This window comes from Myodes glareolus, chromosome 16 (genome assembly GCF_982192425.1).
Source record: "Myodes glareolus chromosome 16, mMyoGla1.1, whole genome shotgun sequence".
Lineage (NCBI taxonomy): Eukaryota > Metazoa > Chordata > Mammalia > Rodentia > Cricetidae > Myodes > Myodes glareolus.
Genome location: NC_142041.1, coordinates 12,459,795 through 12,477,940, shown reverse-complemented (window position 1 = coordinate 12,477,940; position 18,146 = coordinate 12,459,795). Strand labels below are relative to the sequence as shown.

At 45.4% G+C, this 18,146-nt stretch overlaps 1 protein-coding gene across 3 annotated transcripts; it reads right to left on the bottom strand.

Moving 5' to 3' along the window:
- Positions 1–603: 603 nt before the first annotated feature.
- LOC125391172 (epidermal retinol dehydrogenase 2) lies at positions 604–17,595 on the bottom strand. 3 transcript variants are annotated; one of them, XM_085677045.2, is made up of 8 exons: positions 17,314–17,568; positions 14,882–14,993; positions 13,875–14,221; positions 10,031–10,162; positions 7,699–7,798; positions 5,259–5,403; positions 3,799–3,924; positions 604–942 (listed from the first exon to the last, which is right to left on the bottom strand). In XM_085677045.2, the coding sequence occupies exons 3-8, from the start codon at positions 14,205–14,207 to the stop codon at positions 849–851; spliced, it is 930 nt and encodes a 309-aa protein (XP_085533171.2). In that variant the 5' UTR covers positions 14,208–14,221; positions 14,882–14,993; positions 17,314–17,568; the 3' UTR covers positions 604–848. The 3 variants fall into 3 exon arrangements, with proteins under 3 accessions (XP_085533171.2, XP_048276455.3, XP_085533172.2); XM_085677046.2 differs by lacking the exon at positions 604–942 and adding an exon at positions 4,010–4,065 and having other exon boundaries at positions 3,795–3,924; positions 17,314–17,595; XM_048420498.3 differs by lacking the exon at positions 14,882–14,993 and having other exon boundaries at positions 17,314–17,567.
- Between the last annotated feature and the right edge of the window lie 551 nt (positions 17,596–18,146).

The window sequence follows — 18,146 nt, the reverse complement described above, 5'->3', positions numbered from 1 at the left end:
CTTTCAGGTACCGCCACTTCCGCACCCTATGGATTGTCCTCTCAAATCGAGTTCAGATAAATTCTCTTTCCCAAGCTCCTTTTCTCATCTGTTCTCTCATAGCTGCTCAGAGAACTGAAGCAGTAAGCCCCTTGCACGCTCGTGGCCCGGGTTCAACGGAGCCCAAAGTGAGAATAAGGCCTTAGAAGACCTGCCTTTCTGTATGTCCTCTGGAGAGAGGTCTTGCTGCAAGACGCTCATGGCTTCTCCTTTGTTCCGTCAAGGTTCAGCCACAGTGACCTGCTCTAGTAGGAGCCACCATAATTAGGGTAGCTCATTGACCTCACTTCTATCTCCTATAATTAAAATTTTTGTTTCGTTTTAAAGTGTTTTTAAACTGAAATACCCCTCCCCCACTTTTCGCCCTCCAGACCTTCCCAGTTACTCTTCCTCAAACCCTTCTCACATCACCCCTCCCTCACACTGATACGCTCATTCTCTTGGGTTATATTTGTTAAATACACATATATCTGTAAGCACCGATATACATAAATAGAACTTGCTGAGTCTGTCTTTGTTGTTTGTGTGTGTATGGTTTCACTGACGTAGGGGTTGAAATAGAAATGACAAAAGAACCATTTTTATTTTCCAAACGACAAACAACAGCAAAAACACCAAAACAAAAAAAGAAAAACACTCAACCAAAAAAAAAAAATTGCATTTGAATGACACTGGAAAGACATTCTGGTCCATAGGGGAAGATGGGCTATACTTGTCTTTGGGTTCGGTCAGACGGAAGCACCTTTCTTCTTTGATAGAAGCTTGCTGGGGCAATGGGCATCAAATGACTCGGGGCACGGAGCTTGGCTTTAAGCTTTCTTCTTTGGGCCAGTGAAGCCATCCATCACATGGAAGACTCCCAGGTAGTCAGCTATCAGCATTCCTGTCTTGACAGGCAAGAAGCTACAAAGAACGCAAGAGGAAACGGTTTGGGTTACCACCCGTGAACACACCTCTGCTAGGTCAGTGGAAGACAGCCGCTTGAGCAGAGGTCCCTTGTTCACGCGCTTGTCACACAGGCTTGGGCTCAGAGGTTCCCTGCACGGCTTGGGATATTCAATTCACTTATTTTGGTCTCCAAAATATCACCAACTTAGGGTCGCGTGTGTACTCTGAAGATACTGGAATTGTTGGCACATGTTGGAGTAGGTGGGTCTACCTCTGGCACTTTCATTGCCAGCTTAGGCAACTTACCAGCTTGTACGCCTCCGTGTCCTCAGATATAAGCTGAGGGTGTCCTTCTTCCTACGACCAATGTGAGGATGAGACACACAGACAGTCCTGCAGCTGGCCAACCAAGCTAAGGTGTTTGCGCCTTTCATCCCCAGCTCTGCCTGGGAAGACTCACAGATGCCTCTGGCCGCCAGCCAGCACTCTGCCTGCCCCCTGCCTCCCCCCGCCCCCGGACCTTGACACCTAGCGGTTCAGAGTAACTGACAGAAGCTGCAGAGAACCTGAGATTTGTTTTAGGGGTGGGGTGAGGGAAAGGGTTTGGGCCCACTGCTGCTCTATTTGACACGCCAAGGCCTACCAGTGGTCTGTGTCCTCCACAGCTTCAGGGCTCTGGTAAGCTGCTGACATACTAGGGATCTTTCCATTAGTCAGTCCTTAAATCTTCGCTTGCCACCCCTTTTCACTGTAGTTCTGAGATTCCCTTTCCTGGCTTGATATGTTTGCAACACTTATGATGCCCAGGATGGCTTCTTTCGGTAGGGCTGAAGGTCTTGAGACGGGATCTCACTATGCAGCCCAGGATGGCAGATGCATGGCAGTCCTCTCGCTTCAGCCTCGCTAATGCTAGTGTCATGGGTATGAACAGCTTGCCCACCTAGTCTTTGTTTTCTCACGTGACATCCATCCCCGACAAGCCAATTTCTATCATGATAGGAGCTGCTTTGTATCTTGTTATCTTATGTAACCCCAGGTCCTTGAACCGTGAGTGGTGCATGGCTAACTAACACACAGTTCTCTACGTGTCTGAAGGAGCGTTTCATGTAATTTCTCTCATTGAACCTCTTTGTTTTTCTTCTATGTCTCCAGAATGATGCAGTCCTTCAGCAAAACATGTCCCAGAATGGGCAGGCCATTAAAGTCATATATCATGATCCAGAGTAAAAAAATGAAGCTTCATGTTCTTAGAGTTAGCTCTGTCATAGCGACGTCTGCTCCCTACACAAGTCCCACCCACTGTGCTGTGGGAACACACACTGTCCAATAACCAGATATTATGTTAATCTGTAAGGACCGCCAAACACTACCACTGTGGACAAGGCAACTGAGGCCTGGAGAGCAGAGGGCATGTAAGAATGACAGGCTTGATAAAGAGCGGGGCTAGAAGCCTGGGTTTCCAATTGCTGCTCAAAGAACGCTTGTGCTGCCCCCTGCAGCCTGTTGGCTGCAGGATTCCCTCGTGTGGGAGAGGAAGGGTGGGAAAGGAAAGGCTGTAAGCATGACTTCTGTTTCTAAGTAGATACACTTAGTTAATGGGAAAAGCATGTCTGTGACTGTTAGCCATGTGACAAATGTGAAGAATAACCACTGTACTCAAACATTTGAAGAACTGTCATTGTGATCGGGAGTGGAGCCGTGTGCAGAACTTGTGGGCCAAGAGAGGAGTAACAGGAGGTACCAAAAAGACCGATTCAACTCAACAGGAAGTGGTGACTGCCCATGGAATGTGTTCTTTGTAAAGGTGTGATCAATAGGAGGGGAAGCACAACACATCCATCATTGAAACTGAACTGAGAGACTAGGAATGAGCAGTGGGCTCAGTAGCTCAGCAGCCGCCTGCATGCAGGCCAGTGTTCTCAAGGAGTTGGTGCTGGATTTCAGCAGTGAAAGGCAGGGTAGGGCACAGGAGTAGACAATGGTGCTCTCTTTCCCTCCCTCTCTTCCTCCCTCCCTCGCTTCTTCCCTGCCTTCTCCTCTCCCTCCCTCCCTGTCTCCCTCCCTCTTTCCCTCCCTGACTCCCTCTTTCCCTTCCTTTTTTATTTCTTCCTTTCTTCTATTTCCTTTCTTTCTTCTTTGTTTTCTTTTCATTTCTTTCATTCCTTCTTCTTTTCTCTTCCTTTCCTTTATCTTTTCTTCCTTTCTTCCTCCCTCCCCTCTCCCTTTTTTCTCTCATTCCTTTCTTTCTTTCGTTCTTTCTTTCTTTCTTTCTCTCTCTCTCTCTCTCTCTCTCTCTCTCTCTCTCTCTCTTTCTTTCTTTCTTTCTTTCTTTCTTTCTCTTTTTTTTTCTGGTGCAGGAAATCAATCCCAGAACCTTGTGTAAGCCAGGAAAGCCCTCTACTACCCACCTAGACCCAGCCCTCTTTCGTCTGGTTTGAAGATCTTTTTCTTCTCTAGTAGATAAAATTTAGCAGCAATTGCCAGTTTTACCAATATTGCAGATTCTTGAGGCATCTGGCTGACTGTACGCGAGGAAGCACAGACCCCATATCTACACCGACACAATCGTTTTATGATGAGTGTGAGAACATCATTACCAAACAGAAACCAGGTATCTGTTTAAAGCTATCCAGAGCTCATTTAGGAAGCCCATTAAGCTTTGTCAATAATGCTAAGTTGTTAGAGAGGGGCCTCTGGAATCATGGTGGGGGGCACTGCAACTGAATAAATTGTTGTGGAGATCAGTATGGAGAAGATTTTCCTTTTAGAAATCCACTAAGCTAAGTAGTGCTTGCCGAGTGGCTCTTTCTGGTAGGATGTGGAAAAGGTGGTGATTGGCGCACGGGGAAACATGGAGGCAGATGCCATTACCTTTTTAAGAACATTATGAAGTACAAAAACTTTGGCATATACAGGTACAGCTTCTCCTGCAGAATAGCTTCCACTATTTTTCTGACTGCATATTCCGGCTCCAGAATTGGTAGCAAAGTAGGACAACTAAGGTAAAACAAAACCTCAAATTAATAAAAAAAAAATCATTCCTCAGGGTTAGGGATAAGGAATTTATAAGACATTGCCATACCTCTTTCTTGCTATTTCTAGATTTGTGCACTTATTGTCAAAGTAGTAATAGCACAACTATAATATGAAATGGAAACACATTGTAATTAATATATTCATGTTACAAATAGTCATCCATATAGAACCTTATTGAATGGTCTAATGATTTGGGATTCCCCTCCGTAATCTGTGAATATGTTTTATTATGGTTAATAAAGAAGCTGATTGGGCCTCTCACAGGGCAGAACAGAGAAAGGCAGAAATTCCAAGCAGAGATAGATGAGAAAGTAGGCAGAGTCAGTGAGACACCATGTAGCCGCCAGAGGAGACAGACACCTAGAACTTTAACTGGTAAGCCACAGCATTGTGGCAATACACAGATTCATAGAAATGGGTTGGTTTAAGATGAAAGAGCTAGCTAGAAATATGCTTATGCTATTGGCCAAACAATATTGCAATGAATATAATTCCTGTGTGGCTATTTTGGGTCTGGGTGACCAGAGAACGAACAAGCAGTCTCCATCAACAGACTAAGTGTGACATGAGTCAGTGGGAACAACCTGGGCTGTGTTCATAAGATGCAAATCTGGGTATTTGTGTCTGTAAGGCCTGAAGGTGTAAGGCCCAAATTTACACCTAAGCCTGACCTCCATATGATGATCTGGATCAGGAGTTGGATCTTGGAAAGTAATTAGGTCATGGGAGTGGGGCCCTTGTGAAGGAGATTAGCACCCTTATGGGAGGAGCCACAGCAGAAGTGGACCCTCCCTCTGTCTTTCCCACTCTTTTTGTCCCTTGGCCAACAAGGTCTAACTAACAAGACAGTGGCCATACGCCTCACTCCACCCTGGCTCTTGAACTTACAGCCTGTAGTGCTATCAATAGGACCTTTCTGGGGTTGATCCACACATGGTATTATTTGGGGAATTCTGTTGCTAATCCAGACATGTGGTGTTTCTTTAAGGAATCTTGGGGCTGTTTCCCTTTAATGATGTCTAGTTTACCTGGGGTCAGGAAAGAAGCCTGAATGGCATTGGGTGGCAGAGAGAGGAAACAGAGAAACAGATCTGGGGCCACAGAACACGTCTGGACACTGGTGATACACCGAATACACCAATCAGAACCTTAAACACACGTGTGAGCTACAATTCTGAAACCACTCATGGACCAGAAAACATTTTAGAAAAGACCCAAGCAACTCCAAGAAAAGAGTAAAATCGGGCGGGCAGACAGTGAATTTAAATGCCTTTAAAATCAAAAGACATACTTACTTAGTCGTGCAACCTTCAAACATTCCAGTTTTTATAAAGAATGGGCACACAATTGTAGTTTTGATCCCATTTTGTTTTTGGGCAGATGTTTCCAGAAACATAGATTCAGCGAATCCAAAGGCTGCGAATTTACTTGCACAATAGTCTGGGGAGAGAGAGAGAGAGAGAGAGAGAGAGAGAGAGAGAGAGAGAGAGAGGAGAGAGAGAGAGAGAGAGAGAGAGAGGAATTGTCCAGGTCTGCATGGCCCCTTGCATTCTGTCACCATGCGGCTCGGTGACTGAGTTTTTCATGATTCAAAGGTTCATGACAGCCTTGCACCGAGCAAGTCGGCCTCCATCTTTCCAGTTGCTCAGGTGATCATTAGCATCAGCCTTTAGCAGTTCCATTGTGCTGGCGAGTTTTAAGTAAATTTGACACAGCTAGAGTTATTGGAGAGGAGGGAGTCTCAATTGAGAAAATGCTTCCATAATTTCAGGCAAGCCTATAGGGCATTTTCTTAATTAGTGATCAATGTGGGAGGGCCCAGTGCATTGTGGGTGGTCATATACCTGAGCTGGTGGTCCTGGGTGCTATGAGAAAACATGCTGTGTAAGTCATGTTGAGCAAGCCAGCAAAACAGTACCCTTCACGGCCTCTGTATCAGCTCCTGCCTCCAGGATCCTGCTCTGTTTGAGTTCCTGTCCTGACTTCCTTCAGTGATGAACAGCAATGCTGAAGTGTAAGCCAAAGAAACCCTCTCCTCCCCAAGTAGCTTTGGTCATAGTGTTTCATCACAGCAATAGTAATCCCAACTAAGACAACTTTATTTTTAAATAAGGTAAGCACAACATTTTTTAATTATAGCTATAATTGCATGGTACCTTTAAGAGATTATAGTTATATATGTATATAACTTTTATTTGCTTGGAGTAACCAAAAATATTATGTGACTTGCTTTATTATAGTGATTTAGAATCAGATGCATAACAGTTCCGAGGTCTATTTGTATTGTCAAGCTTCTAAGTGACATTACTTTAAAGTCACTCACGATACCCATTGCAACAGAAGATGTGGCAACCACTTCAAGATGATCATATGGGGAGGAATATGATATGCTAATAAATGAGTGGACTCCGAGATGAGAAAGACTGCCGGATGCTCTCCTAGACCACAGTGCCAGATTCACTTACAAGCCATTGCTTGTTGAGTCGTGTCAACTATGACACAGGACATAGGATGGCCAGTTCTTACTTCAAATCATGTAACCTCAGGAAGTACAAACACATACAAAATACATAAAATACTAAGTAATACAGGGACCTAAGCAAGAATGCTCAGCATGATCTGTGGAACGTGGGAATAAATGTCCTTCCAACCATAAACCTTGTATTGCCAGTAATGAGCTTCTGGAACACAGCAAGACAAAGCTTCCAGTCAGTACCACTCACAGGACCAGGGTTCTGCCAGTTCCCCAGCACTGGGACAAAGCACTGAGATAACCAGCTTGGAAGGAGGAAGGCTTACAGCTTTAAGGGGTTTTCTTCACGGTCTTGCTGCCTTTGGACCAAGGCAAAACAAAACATCATGCATGGGCGTGCGGCAGAGGAAACCAGCTTACCTTATGGCAGTTGAGAGACAGAGAAGGTAGCAGGAAGGAGCCTCCACTCCGTGGGCACACTCCCAGTGGCCTCCTAACTTCCTTCCACCTGATCACATCCTCTGTCAGTTCTACCATGTCCCTGGAACGCCAAGGCTTTTACACAAACCCCTGACAGTTTTGCACACAGGCACAGATAATGTCAGTGTGACAGTTCAGAACCATTTTAAACCAGACTCTAGGGGAAGTGAGTGTCATTGTCCTGCACACCCTATGTAAGGCAGACTCCAGGGGAAGTGAGTGTTGGTGACCTGCACACCCTACGTGAGTGTGTGTAGTGAGGTGTGAGTGAGTGTGGAGGAGGTGTCTGTCCCAAGTTAGGCCTTCTTGACTAGAGATCTTTGTGAACCTCTTTTTCACTTGGCAACTTTGGTTATTAAATCAGCTGGGCGTGGGGAGAGAGCAGAGACTGACAGGACAAGCAGGCGGTTGGCCAGTGGAGAAGTGAGAAGGTTCCACGACTTTCCAAATTCTGTAGGTTACATTAGGGACCACCTAAGGGGAAGGCTGCTGACCTCCTGAGCATCCTGCAACAGTGCCGAGTGAATTTGATCTCCGAACACAGCTGTGCCACTGAGCTCTCTTCCTCCCTCCCCATCTCCCTTCTCTTGAGTAGAGGGGGCTGCATGAGACCTCAAGACTCCAAAGCGTCTATCAACAGCAGTTCCGCTGCACAGAGCAAGTCTCGCCCACATTACCGATCAGACCTTCAGTGCGTTGACCTTTTTATTCTTAGGGCATGAAGTGAATGCTAATGACTTAGCGGTTTTCTGCAAGTTAAAGTTGGTCAGAAACGGTCTTACCTGCCAGCCCATTGACTCCAATTAGTCCAGCCGAACTTGAAATGCAAACCAAATGGCCATGGTTGTTAGCAACCATGGCAGGCAGGAAGGCTTTATATGTCTAAGAAGAGCAAAGGAAAGCTTTTAATACCTAATAGCACGTGCTATGCTTTTCTCAGGTATGTATATGGACACTGTGATTAAACCGTTTTTTAAATTAATGAAATGCTTTAAAGACAATAGACATAAGAAACTAAGCACACATTAAAGAGTATTTTATACCATTAAACTATTATCTCACCACGAAATTGTCAATAATATTAAAACAGTTTATCCATATTAATGCTTTGTTTGTATATGCGATATATGTTATATATAATATATTAATACAGTATATAATGTTGTATATGTATGTACAACATTAAGATCACAATCGACATGATGCAGGAAAATCTTTGTTGTGACAGCCATAATCCAAAATCTATAAGTACTTACAGACATCGTTGCTAGGTGTATATTACATTTCTTTCCTTGGCTTAATTCTGATTTTAAAACCTTTCCTGAACATAGTTCACAAGATACTCTACTTCCACTGAGAAAGAACTTTGCTTTAAATCAGTCTATACTTCTTTGAATGGTGGCCTTTTATTTTCAAAACTAAGTCATAAAGTAAAATATATTTTTAGACAGTGGGCTCTTAGGCTGTGTCTCAGTTATACAGAACATACAGAACACCTTCAGTTTTTAACCGAGAACCTACAGAAAAGTGGTACAGGAAGAGAAATGAACTTCTGAGGAAGATGTCTTGAGCAACAAGAAGAAATTAACCACAGATACAGACAAAGAGGTTAAGAAAATGGGTTCTAGGCTTGAGAAACAGTTCTGTGGGTGTTTGTTGTCTGTACACACACACACACACACACACACCAAACTAACCCCCGCCCCCCAAGAAAAAATCGAAGCTAACAACATTAAAATAAAAGAAAGAACTAAAAGCAGCCTCCTGTAAAGGCCCAGTCTCTCTTCTCTTCAGTCACCTGCTTGGCACTGCTTTGTTTCAGAGAAAGAGGCAGAAAATCAAGTGAAGAAGTCAGGCAGCATCGTAACAAGGACCCTGTGTTCAGGGTTCAGTGGCCCCTCTGTGGCTCTGCTGTGAGATCTGAAGCCCAGCGGTCAGGCAGTTATGTGAGCCTCTGTCAATCAAGCCATAAGCCCATGCTTGTCACACAGAGGATTTCAAAGATATGAAGCACCCAGGAGGAAGAGACACACAGGAGAGGATGGTAGGGGCCAGAGAAACAAGAATAGCAGAGAAAGAGAAGGAGACCAGGGAAAAACAGAAGGAGGACCGACATGAAAGCCACAGCAGGAGACTCCATAGGGGAACTGAACTATCTAGATGTAAAAATGTAAAAAGATGTAAACTCATCACCACACACACACACACACACACACACACACACACACACACACACACCCCACAAATGAGAGGACATTTGGGACAAGAGACACAATTCCAATAGGGGTACAGTAGTTTCTAATGTCTGAGTCTTTCCATTTTTCTCCCTTAAGGACCTGTGTGACTTCCTAATCTTAGGCTGTGTAAGGGTCCCTATGGGGATTCCTATCCATGTGCTGTGTAAGGACCCGTGTGGGTTCCTGGTGTGGGAGGCCCTTCTGTCACTGTGTTGCTTTTATTAGTTCATGAATAAAGAACTGCTTTGAGCCTATGGCAAGGGCAGAAGAGAACTAGGCAGAAAAATCTAGGCTGTGTGCTGAAAGAAAGCAGGGCAGGGTCAGGTAGTCACCGGAGACAGACCTGGGAATTTTACCTGGTAAGCCACAGCCATGTGGCAATGCACAGATTAATAAAAATGGGTTAAACTAATATGTAAGAGTTAGCCAATAAGAAGCTAGAGCTAATGGGCCAACCAGTGATTTAATTAACAAAATTTCTGTGTGATTATTTCGGGGCTAAGTGGCTGGGAACAAACTAGTGCCCTCCTTACTACAGGTTCCTAATCTTAGTCTGTGTAAGGACTCGTGTGGGTTCCTAACCTTAGTCTGTGTAAGGACTCGTGTGGGTTCCTAACCTTAGTCTGTGTAAGGACTCGTGTGGGTTCCTAACCTTAGTCTGTGTAAGGACTCGTGTGGGTTCCTAACTTTAGGCTGTGGAAGGACCTGTGTGAGTTTCTCACCATAGGCTGTGTAAAGACCCCTGTGGATTCCCAACCTCCCCCATGATTAAGATGTGTGTTTTATTTAGACCTTGATGATATTGTTATAGAGCAGGAGAAACATACTTTGGATGCCAGAGTAAATTTGCATTTAGTACGAGAATAAAATGAATCACCCATAAATGTGCCTTGAAATTGACATCAAGTGACTTTTCCATGAGGTCATCGGGACAGTCGAGGAACTTCTTGCCTGTTACAATGCCAGCATTGTTGATGAGGATAGAGACGTCACCGACTTCTTTTTTAACCTGGATTGGATGAGAAGAATGCCGCCATCAAACCGGTACTTCTGTATATGATCTCTTTCCCAATATTTATATAGTCTTGATCCGTACTTCAGGCTGGATGGATCCTACATGCTCTTCACAGAGTCCACACTGCAGCAAGAGATCTCTAAGCCCAACACTGCACTTCCTTCTCTCCAGCACAAATGGGAATACTATGACACCACTTTCCTCCTCCACTCTGAGCTCACCTTACACCTGTGTCTAGGAACCTTGTTCTGTGTTCTGCATTGATAGCATATCGTTTTAGTTAAACGACAGATATAAGGATAGCTTTAATATAACCAAAAGTGCATAGACCCCATCCTGGCATCCACAGAGAGAGGGAGGAGGCAGGAGCCCATGAGAAGAAAGAAAATATATATCTTGAACATAAGGCAGATTAGAATCTGCCTCTCATGTTTTCCTCAGCAGACTGGCTTTCTCCTCTCCACCTCGAGCTTTTAGGGACAAGATCTGTGAGTCATGTTTGTTGCTGAAATACCAGCTTGGAACAACAACCAGGCACTGTTACTTTAGAATGAAGGGCTCCAGGTGTAACACTGGACCCTTTCCTTCTGACAAGCCTTCAGTTAGTCATCTTGGTTCCTAGCACTTGTGAGCCTTTCCAGGATGATGACAAAGCTGGTACTGTCCCTATGTTCTCCTTTGTGTCCCGTATTTCATCAGTGCCATTGAGATCACACACTAGCAGTACCTGACCCCCATCATTGAGAATGAATGACCCATAGCAGTTACCATGTGTCATAAAGGAGACTCACGGCAGTTCCTCTTGTATCTCTAGCTGTGAGTGTGTGTACCCATGTGTGTGTGCATGTATGCATGCGTGTATATGCATTTGTGCACGTCTTTGTATATGTGTGTGTACACAGATGTATGGATGGATACATATTTGTGTATATGTATATTTGTGTGTGCACATGTATATATGAATATGTGTGTGCGTGTGTGTGGGCACCTGACAGAATGGATAGTTTGAAGTACATCAAGTACCACATAATGGTACTGGTGAGGACACGTCACCGTGGAAAGGCAGAAGCTGCTGTAATGAGAGGCCTGGACTCAGCATCTGAGTGACACGGCTGGGTTTTCCCTTAGCTGACTGGGTCTGTGGACACAGAGACAGTGAGGACCTGCATTCTGTACCAGCTTTCACATAAAGTACTGGATAAAATCTAAATATGTGTATGCTTTGGGAAGGGGCTAGTAGTTCATCAAATTCAACTCAAATGGCAGTCAAGAGTAGACACTAGATTGCCCCACAAGGAGCAAATGTCAAAACCTTCAGAAAGAGATCTGGGATGTAAAAAAGAACCTGCTGGAAGGCCCTGGGCTGTCAATCATGCTAGAATCTCACTCTGAACCTCCAGGATGGCTGATGTGAAGTCTCAACAGCACAGGTTTCCCATCCCCTACTTATCAGCTTACAGGCAGCAAGAAATGTCTCTTCTGCTGGTGGCCAGGCAGTCCACAGTTTTGGAAATCAGGAATCAGTTACTAATTTTAAGAAAATTTCAGATACTACAAATGAAATTCAGGATGTTAGTCTGTCTGTTCTCTTTCCCTTCATTTCCCTTTCCTTCCTTCCTCCCTTCCTTCCTTTCTTCCTTCCTTCCTTCCTTCCTTTTCTTTCTTTCCTTTCTTCATTTTTATCTTTAATTTGATAAGAGATTATTTAAGCAGAGATATGATAAACCAAACTGTTTGTGATTTGATTGTCTTGAGGCCATAGTCAGTAAATAAATAGCTAGGATCCCTTAGTGTTACATCAAGGATAAACAAAAACTGAATAACCCTGGCTTACTCATGTTTTACTGTTTGAAATAACCTATCACTCAGATGTGCCATGAAGCAACACTGGACTTTCTAAACTCATGGCTAATCTATGATTCTTGGACACAAGCTCTCAAAGCCAAGCAAGACTGAGCAGAAAGAAAACACAAGGTGTACCACTTCAAATTTTTCTCCTTGCTCATTTATTTTTTCTGGAGACAAGCCTTAAAAATTCTTAGCCTTCTGCTGTCTAGAAGCAGTGAACTTGAGAGTTCATGGGTGGAGGAGCTTCTCCTAAATACAGAAGGGCACATTATCAGGGCTTTTCAAGACCACAAAGTTACAAAAGGTGAACACAAGCAAGACTATGGCATGGTAGACCATTTCACAAGTCAAGTATCTGGGAGAGACCTAAAGTTCCAGATTTAGGAGATAGGGAAGGAATTACTTATAGAACCCTACACTAATCTGCCATTGAGACGAAGGTCTTCAGTGTGTGAGGATAGGCTCACGATGCTGAAGCCTGGCTCGAGAGGTTGTTTGTAGTTAGTGAAAGTCAGTATGTTAGGCGATAGGCATTTCCTAGGTAAAGAGCTACCACTGACCAGTTGACTGCGCTTGAGATGTGCTCCCAGAGTGAGCCTAGCTGAGTTTATCAGGTTTGAATCCTCAGACAGCATCAGATAGCCTGTCCTGGAATAAGCGATAAGAAAGAAGGGAAGTAGAAAGGATGTTGGAGCAAGCTGACGTAGGTCCTTCCTTTCTACCAAATTGGGCAACACTAAGTCCCCTAGTTGGCCTGGGAGAGTAGTGTGTGATGTATGCATCCCAGAGTGGATATAAGGATGTGCTATATGCATCTTACTGTGCATATAAGGGCACAGAAGTGCCTAGGAGGGACAGGACTGTCCATTGATGAACCAACAGCCTCTCTGCCAATATGCTGGAGTTCCAGTTTCCTAAAACCTTAAATGTTCATTCTGTTGTTACCAAGGAAGCACTTAGAGCAGTGGCTCTCAACCTTCCTAATGCTGAGACCCTTTAATACAGTTCCTCATGTTATGGTGGCCCAACTATAAAATTATTTTTGTTGCTACTTCATAACTGCAATCTCGCTACTGTTGTGAATTGTAATATAACTATCTGATATACAAGCTGTCTGATATGCAACCCCTGTGAAATTGAGAACCATTGGTTTAGAGGCTTTGGATGCAATTCAGGACTGGAGCAAATGCTTAGTAAGCACCAAGACCCTGGGTTCAAGCCCCACTACCACCAAAATCAAATAAATATTCTCAGGATGAGAATTCTTGTTTTCTTATGAGTACCTGTGAAAAGCACATATTCTAATGGAAGGCATGAAGGGAGGGGAGGGTGGACCTATCCTGGATTTAACTCAGACTGTACAGGGTACCCACACACTAACTGTTTGATCTCGGACAAAGCACTCGGATCTGTTTCTGGCTCCTCGGAGAAGGATTCTTCCACATTTTATTCCTTCTTACACTGCGCTAATACAGTTGGCATGTGCAAGGGGTGTGATCCAGAGCACAGGGTGCCACACAGGAATCAAGAAACTCAAGTTCTGGCCATACCTTTGTCAATTTTCAGCTACAAGAAGCTACATGTCTGCAAAGATTCTCTGTTCTTATTTTCGGAGGAGAGTAATAATTTACCTTATAGGGCTATGTTGCATGCAGGGATTTTAGCAAAAGCATTTTGCATAAAACAAGAATAAAAAATGTCTAATTCTTATCCCCCCCCAGGTTATTTTGAAGTAGAGGTATATTGGAGACAACTGGAAGGCACTAAGACAGAGAGGCCGAGGAGCAAAACTGACGCATGCCAATGTAATTGCATAGGATTCTAACAAGCAACAGAAAGCAATGAGACCCCGAGATACCTGGTCGGCCACTCTGTACACTTCTTCCCTTTGACTGCAGTCACAGGTGTAGGCATGCGCTCTGGTGGCTCCTGCTTCCCGAGCTGCCTGTAGGCTCTCCTCATTTGCCTCCTTATTCACATCCCAGAGAACGAGCACAGCTCCTAGGCGGGCAAACTGCAGGGCTAAGAGCCTTCCGAGTCCACTCCCAGCTCCCGTTATGAGGACTATTTCACCAGCAACATTCTTCCTGGGCTTTGAGATCAACTGGAAAAGTAGGGCCTCCAGAATACTAAACAGCGACTTTCCTAAGAAAATAAACATGTCCTTCGCTGATTCCAGGTTGGAAGACATAGTCCGGCCAACACCTTGAAAGTAAGAGAGAGTCTGCTCAGTTTCCTCTCCTGAGGGAAAGTACCGAGAATGTGAAACAAATGTTCTTTCTGGCAGCCGACACCGAACTCAGGGGCAGACAGGAATACAGCAGCCTATGACATCAGGTACAATTTTCACACACGGCCTCCAGCTCCATTCAGATTTGCACGCCAGCTTTGGGCCACATGTAACAATGCTTGTTAATTGGCAACTGGATCCACCTCACCCAAACTTATGCCAAGGGGCGTGCCTGGATTTCTTTCCTGTTAACCTTTGCCTCACTAACTATGCATCCTGATGCGCTGTTCAGTGATTCTGCCACATCCTGATATGTGTGCTATAACTTTTAGGGTGCTACGCTTTTGTCTCCTTTTTTGGTTTCCTCTTCCTCATGTGTAGTACAGTTCTTTCATTTAGTGGTGCCGCTTAAGATTTGGAGGTAAAGGATTTAGTTCGGTGTAAGGGTACTGGCCTAGCTGGTGTGAAGCTTCCCTCTGATCCCCAGCGCAAGAGCAAAAGAGATTTGAGAGAAAGAGGAAGCTGTAAAATCCTATCTGTGTAGAGTATTTGAGGAGAAGTGACTGGGGCTCCATCTATACCCCAAGTCCCTTCCCGAGGCCGCGGGTCCCATTCAGTCATCTCCCCTCACTTACAGCTTGAGTGAGATGAACTCAGATGCCTTCTCTGCCTCTGGGAGATGTGCGGCAGTCCTCTGTCCTCTGGATCTCTCTCGCCTCTATCCCAGGCTTGGGAGTTAGGGAAGTTCTGTACCCGAGATGAGAATGTGCCATTATCTCTCAGAGCTCTGGCTCACAGACAGTGGTTCACAGACGGTGAAACCAGCTTTCTTGGATTCACAGTACAGATCACCAAAAGGACACCCAACAGGTGTTTGGGATGGGATAAGGGCTTCCCTGAGTAGGATGTTCATTGAGAGGCTCAGATGCAGGTCTAGGATTCCAGAGATAGAAGGACAGACAGTAGAGGGCCTGCATTGGCTGGTTGGCTGAAATGGCTTCAGCTCATTTTTAGAAGGGTTTAACACGTGGGTTAACAGTGGTTTGACACAAAGCTGACACGGTCTAAGCTCATTTCTGGATTATTCTATACAGATAAGACTGACCGTCTTATCTGTATGTGTGCGGGCCTGCCCAAGGTCACTGAGCTAGCCTGCCCAAGGTCACTGAGCTAGCACTACGCTGGGCTGGCTCCACGTTAAGTGTTCGCCAAGTATCAGCTTCAGTTGGCTCTCTGTACTCCGGAGCTGCTGGCCCTTGGTTTTCTCATAACCTCAGGATCAGGACCCCAACTGTTCTAAGTGAAGAAACAGATTATAAGCACAGAATTGGGTCATCACAAGCAATAGTGTCAGAAAGAAAAGTTCTCTCTGGTGGGAGACTTGATCCAGATTGGAAAAAAGCAAGAGGGAAAGATTGCTGGGAGTCACCTTGCCAATGATGGGCATCAGGAGTCAGAGACTGGGCAATAGCTTGATGGGTCCTGATCTGGGCATCTGGGGTTTTCCCGGGTTTACAGTGTTGCTGGGAGAGGACTGAGGTTCTGATCTGTGCTTCAACACTGGGTTTTACTGTACCCTGGGAGCAACAACTCAAACCCTCTGCCAGCGTTGCTCTGATTTATTTCCAGAGTAACTTTGGAAGATTGACTATGATCCTTAGGCAATCTGCAATGAGGTCTTGAAGGAAGACTCGTATTTTAATATGCAATCACAGGGTGTGTTCCTGCAGCCCTGTCAGGGCTGTATGGATGCCAAATTATGCATACAGTGAAGGGACACTCTGGTCACCCTTCGGACACAGCGGCATCTCGCTTCCACTATTCTTCCCACTAGAAAACATACAGCAGCTGACACAGTCAGGCCACTATGTCCCCTTTCTGACACAACATCATCACGCCATCTCCTGCCAGAAGACAGAGCTCTGCCCTGTGCAGAAGGGTCAGGACGATGCAAACCCTGGAACAAGGCCTGGCTTTTCCCTGTCTTGCAGATGTGTCCTAGGAGCCTGGTAGCACATAGTAGCCTCCAGGTCAAGTTTAGGGTGCCTTCTGTGTCCTCACATGAGGACAGAGATAAAAATATTTGGGCTGGAATTCTACATCTGTCAGTGCCTTCCTTGCCAACTTTGATCAGCATTATTTCCTCGCTGGGATCTCAGTCTTCTCTAAGAAGCTAATGTTCACGCAGATGCTATGCTCTGGGGTTGCAGGGGCGAGCAGGAACGGCCACTATTAGTGTTTAAAACCATTTGGACCATTTAAGAAGAAATAAAGGTAGGCATCAGCCTGCACACAGATGTCACCTAGGAAACACAATTCGGAGAAGCTGACTGGCTTTTAGTCACAGCATCATCTCCCCATCTCCCCCACATCCTCCAGAAGGTGGTATATTCAGAACCGTGAATGCCGCACTAGGGACTGTGGCCCAGAGGCAGCTCGGTTATTGCCTATTGCTGTCATGGGCATTTGCGGGAACAAACGGCTCAATGTTCTCTAACGAGACCCTTGAAAGGTGGTTATAGAAGTACACTGACAAGCAAAAAGTGATCGTACATCTTAATTTTATCATAGTGATTTTTTTCTTAGGAAGATACAAATGCACTCCATTTAATTGGACTGAAAACTTGGCATCTTCCTCCCCAGTCCAAAGCCAAGATAACTAGGCTCAAAGTAAGTCCACGACAGTTGCTACCAAGCCCAGGATCCCTATGGCAGCAGTACTGCCCTGGTTCCAGGGAGCAGAAAGACATGGTCGTGGCAGATAAACCAACAACCACAGCTCCGGAAAGGGGTGAGCAAGAGGTTGCAGGGAGGAGGTTGTATATATGCAGGTCTGGGCAGCATGCCGTAACAGGGTCAAGCAGGCACCCACGCTGTTCACACTCGAGGGACAGACATCTGGATTTGTCCAGAACACCGCTGTCCTGCGGTGGGGGCCGACAAGTTGTTGTCTTGGGGCTCAGTGTTAGTCCCTGACAGCCGATAAGGTTCTCTTGGGTTAAACTTTCATGACTGGGTCTACCACCTCATTAGAAGCAGCCAGGGACTCTGGGATCCCACAACTCACCTAGGACACAGCTTCCTCTCTGGCTGCTACGGCGAAGCAAGCGACTTTGTAGGTTTCAGACACCCAGGTCCCAGGCTTGCAGCTCAGCGAGGTTCTTGTGTTTATCCCTGGGCAGGCTGAAGCACAAGTCCAAGGGCGGGACTGCGCTCCCGCGGGGGTGGAACCTCACACACAGGCACACAGGACTCTATACACCGCGTGGGTCCGGAGTCCTCCCTGCAGGTGGTAACTGGATAGTGGAGACTGTACGGGTGCCCCAGTACTGCCCATTCCTTTTAAAACGTCCCATGCCTAGGCAGGATGCAGGATTCTTAAAACAGAATCTCTGGATTGAAAAGAGCAGAGTCAGGGGTAAGGGACTTTCCAACCCCAGGTGTGCTTGCAAGCGCATGCGAGGTTTCACAGGGTTTAGGGACCAAGCAACCTGCAGATGTGAAATTCTTCAACGTTATCTGATTCTGTCACTTGGAGCCTAAAGTCTCAGGTGTCTGTAAGGAACGGAGGCGTGACGTTGGGGTCTGTCAGGAGGTGGGCGCGTGGTGACTGGGGTGCCTATGGCGCAGGGGGCCAAGAGAGAATTTGTTTTAAGAAGACAAGGTTGAGCAATAAAAGCAAGCACAGTAATGGTCACTGGTGTACGATGACCTATTTCTAAAGCATTGCTTGTGTACAAAGACCCAAACAAAGCACAGCTGTAATATAACAGACAAGAAAACAAACGAAATCAATAAAAATAGTGAGTGATCTGATGGGAGCGGCTCGCCACTGAAGAGCTTATACAGAGAGTAGGGTTTCATGGGTGGCACCACAGCAAACAGGAAAAACCGGAAGCA

Bases quoted from the DNA above. Each gene is read 5' to 3' on its own strand.
- LOC125391172 (XM_085677045.2), bottom strand. From the start codon at position 14,207: ATGTCTTCCAACCTGGAATCAGCGAAGGACATGTTTATTTTCTTAGGA. The intron at 10,163-13,874 runs GTATCTCGGGGT...CATCCAATCCAG, and splicing joins TGTACAGAGTGGCCGACCAG to GTTAAAAAAGAAGTCGGTGA. The intron at 5,404-7,698 runs GTAAGACCGTTT...CTCTCTCCCCAG, and splicing joins TGGAGTCAATGGGCTGGCAG to ACTATTGTGCAAGTAAATTC.